The sequence below is a fragment of the Nannobrachium achirus genome, assembly GCF_963921795.1.
Source record: "Nannobrachium achirus genome assembly, chromosome: 7".
In the NCBI taxonomy this organism is placed as follows: domain Eukaryota; kingdom Metazoa; phylum Chordata; class Actinopteri; order Myctophiformes; family Myctophidae; genus Nannobrachium; species Nannobrachium achirus.
Window position 1 is genome coordinate 12,346,437 of NC_137816.1, and position 6,470 is coordinate 12,352,906.

At 42.0% G+C, this 6,470-nt stretch overlaps 1 protein-coding gene across 1 annotated transcript; it reads right to left on the reverse strand.

The window, feature by feature from the left end:
* Window positions 1-3,166: 3,166 nt before the first annotated feature.
* On the reverse strand, window positions 3,167-5,946 carry LOC308288584 (microtubule-associated protein 1A-like; the record flags this gene model as incomplete). Its single annotated transcript, XM_080730055.1, has 3 exons — window positions 3,167-3,322; window positions 4,992-5,218; window positions 5,382-5,946. 3 exons carry the CDS (start codon window positions 5,944-5,946, stop codon window positions 3,167-3,169), a joined length of 948 nt encoding a protein of 315 aa, XP_080586181.1.
* Window positions 5,947-6,470: the final 524 nt, after the last annotated feature.

Sequence of the window (6,470 nt, forward strand, 5' to 3'; positions counted from 1 at the left end):
GTTTCTGCTGTTAAGTCTTAGTGCTGTTATTTACAGGCATATATCATTTAAAAGTGTTGAAGAAACACAATAATATGCAGCAGAATTAGTTTTCGATTGCTGAAGATTGTGAGATGGCACCAATCTCTTGATTCCCAGGTTTGTTGGTCCTGTATTTGTGTGTTTCTAGAAAGTTGTAATTGAGCGTTGTTAAAAATCTATTCCAATACACAAAGACACAAAAATATAAAAGCATCAATATCAAATTAGAAGACACATAATAGTATGATAATAGAGAAAATCTGCCATAAGAACCATTTGAGTACCGATGAAAAACATTGATAATGTAATAATAAAATGCTGTAACCAAAAAAAAAAAAAAAAAGCCAGAGTTGATGTGATGGGATATCCTGTGGACTGTGGATTCTGGTCCCAAAGATAAACATCTTAAAACCCACTAAACCATAATGATTTTTCTTCACCTTTTTAATGACGTACTTTAAACTAAACAATTAAAAAGAAAGAAAGAAAGAAAGAAAGAAAGAAAAACTTTGACACTGCATGTCATCCCCCTCTCTCTCCTTCTCGGTCTCTCTGTTTTCCATGTCTCTATAAAGCAGAAATGTTGAAAACTAATCTAAAAAAAAAAAAAAAAAAACATTGCATTTCACTATAGGCTCTTAAGAATTGGCAAAGAATAATCCAAGATTTGAGTATTTTATACTGGCAGGTCTGTAAAGGTCTTAGATTGACTAAAATTGGCTCGTTGTATTGGATATTTTGTAACTTGTGCTTTTTGATAAATAAAAGCTGCAGGGTATTAGTAAGACCCATGATTGAAACACTGAACAGGTGCCAAAAAGTGCCATTTTATTATGCATACCGGTATGTGCAAAATAGTACTTCGGACCTTTTGTGTACTGATGCTCACACCAGTCTCACCAAGCCTCTACCTCAGAGTCAGGGTGTACTGCACCTTGATATACAGTACAATATTGTATATATATATGACTCTGGCACAATACATCTACATCTACCTATATGTATGTGGTGGTTATACATATTACCCTAGGTTTCCCCCTTCCATACACCAAGACAGAAAGGCACATGTGGGTGACAGCAGTCTAACCTCGACCACCTATCAAACCACCCTACATCTTGTTCATCAATAGAATCTAAAACGGCACACCTTTACAGGCAAACGAACACTCAACCTGTCTCCTCGCAGCCACATGTCCCTATTGCTGTAATGGAATTACATTCTTAGTTCTATTACAGCTTTTATACGAAGTTTACATACACACAATAACCAATAAAAGGCCTGTCTTGTAACGGCTCACAACCAGTCTATGGTGCACCAGTTGTAGATAGTGTACTACGTACGAGGTGTTCTATGTGTAACAATATGGCTCACAACCAGTCTATGGTGCACCAGTTGTAGATAGTGTACTACGTACGAGGTGTTCTATGTGTAACAATATGAGCAGTTATAATCAGTTGTTTGTTGTCTTCCCCTTAAATCTTTATTGCAAACCTGTGTTCTATCCTTCACCACATAAGTCCCCTGCAGTAACTATATTGAAAGAATACAGCCAAGACTACAGAAACAGGGCGGACAACGAAATTGATTTTTACAAATGGATAGAAGTTTTTGAATATGATCTACCCTACCCGACAGCGAATATATTAAAAAGATACTGAAAGATACATCGGAATCTACTTGGAACATCATCTATATCAGTACGTCAGTAGTAGTAGGCACAAAGTTCAACAACAGGACTAGCAGTGTTTTAGAAGACTGGTGTACAGAGATAAGGGAAGGTCTGAGTAAAGTCTGGTTTAGGTTTATACTTTGTCATTATGAGGTGTTACTTACTGAGAAAAAAAACAAGCTTCTAACAAAACAGATCTGCTATTTCCCTCAATTAACATCATCCTACAACATAAATGAAGCATCGGTCTGAATCACCATATTTAGCTGATGATCATAACTTAATCAATAGCATATCCCTTAATTTGATCAAATTGTATCATATAGGCTTCAAATTGTGTCATATAGGCAATAGAGGAAAACTACGTTGTTGGCTTTAAAGTAAAAACAGGGCAAATTTGTGCTTTTAATTTAGGCTATTTAGAGTATACCAGAAGCTTTGTTTACACCTTTTTTTTTGACTGACGCCACCTCAGAAAACAGTAGACAGAGCCAGAGTGTTGGCCGAAAGATACAGAGATTATTCTACTAAAGGGTTTTTAGAAACAATGTTTTATAGAACATAAACATTCTCCCAGGATAGAGTAATAATCCCATACTGAAGTGATCAGAAAAGCACCATTGTAATACAAATGGTTGTGATAGCCAAGACAAGCCAGTGGCTGTTCTGTGAATATAAAATAAAAATCTAGAAAACATTGAGAGTAGACTGCTAGCCAGATCTGTCTCAGCTTTAGGCCTAACACACTGACCCGAGTCGGAAACCAAAGCAGAGACAGACCTGCGTATCAGGCTATAGAAAAGAGCAATTAAAACCCATTCAGAACGGGTACACATTATTGTGTATCATTATTTCATGCTTTAACTATTGAAAAACAGCAGATATACAAGCTCACAGCGCGGCACCGAGTGCCGCGCTGCGAGCTTGTAGATCTGCTATTTTTGAAAAATCGTGAAAATTAGAATTTTGACCCGATTCTATAAGTGTCTTTTGAATCCTTCTAAGGTTTTTTTTTAAACCTACAGTATGTTTCTATGTCAGCAATCTGGCCAGCCATCGTCAATGAAAAGTTCCTTTTCACTTAACTGGAGCTCAGTTAGTCTGTTCTTGAGAGACTACTATGTCAGTGGTTCTCAAACTTTTTCATGTGAAGGACCCTCAAACTGATATGTATTTGGCCACGGACCCCCATCTCAAAATGTCTAGTTCCAGGGACCACCCAGAAGCAAAATTTGAGTTACAAACGTTCGCTTTGAAAATACATATGATTTGCCCACATTTTCATGACTTTTTCAAAAATAGCAGATCTACAATCTCGCAGCGCGGCACTCGGTGCCGCGCTGTGAGCTTGTATATCTGCTATTTTTCACTGGTTAAAGCATTCAATAATTCTAGGCCTAAATGGGTTAAAAACAGATCTACAGCAGGGATGCTGGACGTCCTGTCATAGTGAAGGGTGTGAGAAGTCTACTCTTTTAGAACTCTATCTTGCAGGCGGGGAAGGATTCGTCCTGCATGACCACGGTGCTGCTGGAGGCCAGCACCATGATGTTCAGCTCTTGCTGCTTCTCGTGGGTCTGCTGGTACCACTCACGGGTCACCTCCGTGTCATGGGTGGGGATCAACGTTACCTGAGGAAGGAGATGGCAAAGGGATTAACTTGATGTGCGACTTAAACAAACCAACATAAAGTTTAAGTGTATAGAGTCCAGTGTTTCTCAACCACTGTGCCTGGGGACCTTTGGTGTGCCCCTGAGAAGGGTCAATCAAGTGTGCCCCTTGAAACAGCTTGAAAGCCAGTATTGTATTTATCATTTTAAAAATGATTTAAACTAGTGAAAACAGCACACAACGCCTCGCGGTGTGAGGCGTTGTGTGCTTGTAGATCTGCTGTTTTCACTACTGTTGTGCGACAGCCTTGTATGATGAAGCAGGGCTTTACTTTGCGAAGAAACGTACACATTTGAAACTTGGACATTTCTTCCCGACAGTGACGATATTTACACCCCCGTATTATGTTGGTGTGCCCATAGATTCTTGGGACATGAAAGGTGTGCCCATGCAGAAAAAAGGTTGAGAAACACTGGTATAGAGGGTATCTACATTTCTAAATTGTCAAATATTAGAGGCAGAAATTGTGAAAATAGTCGATGATCACAACGCCTTGTGAGCATGTAGATCTGCTATTTTCACAATAGAACCGTGTTATACAAAGTGTAATGCCTCAACTCTTAGTGCTCGTCAGGGTGGGGGTGTCCCCAGTTAAAATATGATTGTTTTTGGGGTCGTGGCCTGAAAAGGTTGAGAACCACTGCATTAACCCACTGGTTCAGTGGTTCCCATGCACTGGGTCGGGACCCATTTGTGGGTCGCAGACACATTTATATGGGTCCCTTAATTTTTGGTTTCCTATATTTTGTTATTCATTATTATTATTTCAAAACAAAAAACAAAAAAAAAGAAGTCTATAAATTCCATAAATTAGAAAACAACGTTTAAGAAGTAGTGAAAATAGCAGATCTACACAAGCTGACGCCCCAGTCATGATCAAAACTAGCACAGCACACCGGTGCAGCCAATGACAGTCTGACATTAATATGCACATTCTCGTGAAATCCAGCCAGACTTTAGAACGCTCTGCTTAGACGACATGTTGGCTGCGTTCTAAGTTACAAAACAATGAAGCGTGTTGCGTGTGTGATGTCCTTCCTTGCGCATGCAGGCATCGATAGTGAAATCGTTAAGGACTTTAGCTAACGATTCCAATGAATCGATCCACCAGGAACCGGTTCTCAAGAAGAACCGGTTCTCGATTCCCATCCCTACCCAGTGTGTTACCCAGCGTATTAATCAGACCCACATGTGTTAATTGTCCATTGTGTTCATCTTTGTTCTGTTTGCCCTTTTGAGTATAAAAGTCCAGTTGTCCGACTTCAGGACTTATATTGAATTTTCGTAAGCCTGCTCTATTCTTTCCTGTTATTTCTGATCGCTGTGTCTGTCTAGTGTTATCTTGTCTATTGTCTTCCTGTATCTGTGTATTTTGTCTTCCTAATTTAATTAAAGTTTGTGTTCATCAACTCCTGCCCCATGGCCTCCTCTGCTTTTGGGTCTTACTATTGAACATGGCTTGAAAAGTGAAAAGATTTGAGAATATAAGAGAATTTATATAGATCAGAATGGGCTAAAACTAGAAATGGCTTCACAAAACAGATGCCTGTTCAAAACATACAGTACATACAGTAGTACACATCAGAGCACAATACAATTAACATGCCAAAAAGGATGGGGAACTGTTACCTGCAAGTTTGACCCCCACTGAGCCTTGCCTTCCAGCAAGGCATCCAGGACTGCTCGGCTGGGTTCAGCGCTCCCTGTGTCGTTCCCACTCACCACGTAGTATGCAGAACGAACGCGTTTGAAAAACTCCTGGTCCACATTCTTGGCACTGCAGTGGTTGGGTATGTAGGCCAAGTCCACGTAGATGGGAAGACCAGAGGGAGTTGTTGAGCCAGACTTCTGAGAGCCTATAGGGGAGACGGAGGAGAGAAGAGGCCATAGTCACCAAACCCCATCCTGTATAAGCAGTGAAGTAGTTCAGAAAATGTTTACATTTCAAATTTGAATAATTGTTTTCAATTATTTTTCATGTCTTCATATTAAATGTATAGAACTGTACGTTATCCTTACCAGCGCTGGTCTTCACACCATTAGTCAGTCCTCTGCTGGGGTTGTAGCTTGACCTGGAGAGGTCATCCTCTTTGGAACCTTGTCCATCTGACAGACGAGACATCCTGGAGCTCTTGTCTGCATCCTTCCTCTTCAGCGAAGCACTGCGTGGGGACGCCGTCTGTCTGAGTGGCATGGGAGAGCGCCTGCGTCGAGCTGGGGACCCTGATTTGGCTTTACCCGAGGCCTTCTTCAAGCCTTTGGTTTTGGGCTCTTTCTTCATGGGACCCTCTGGTGCCCGCGTGAGGTCGTTGGCCAGGGAGTCGGGATCCACCATGCAAACGTCCGGGTGAGGGGGTTGCGGGTAGGGGTCCATCAGTGGTGCAGGGGGAGGATCATTGCTCCTCCTGGAGGAAGAACGGTGGCTGCCTCCTCCCATAGCAGAGGATTTATCCACAGGCATGTAGTCAGCATCCTCGTCTGAGTCCATGTTGGCATCTCCGGTGACAGAGGGGTACTCCTCTGTGCCCGGGGCCGCATCTGAGTCTGACTGAGAGCCTAGAAACCTTAACGCCCTCATTAGCATAATGTATGCGAGCATAATGTATGCGCACCACGCCCACACGCATTTCCAAACCATGCCCCGCCCCCAATTTGCATATGTCGTCTACGCTCCTCCCCTTCATTTACATACGGTCGTCTGCATTTTTTACGCGCTGGGAAAGGCCACTTAACAGCCTCATTAGCATAATTTATGCGAACCACACCCACACGCATTTCCAAATCATGCACCGCCCCCAATTTGCATACGTCAACTAAGCTCCTCCCCTTCATTTACATGCGGTCATCTGCATTTTTTACGCGCTGGGAAACCTACCTTAACGCCCTCATTAGCATAATGTATGCGAGCATAATGTATGCGCACCACGCCCACACGCATTTCCAAACCATGCCCCGCCCCCAATTTGCATATGTCGTCTAAGCTCCTCCCCTTCATTTACATACGGTCGTCTGCATTTTTTACGCGCTGGGAAAGGCCACTTAACAGCCTCATTAGCATAATTTATGCAAACCACACCCAAACGCATTTCCAAATCATGCCCCGCCCCC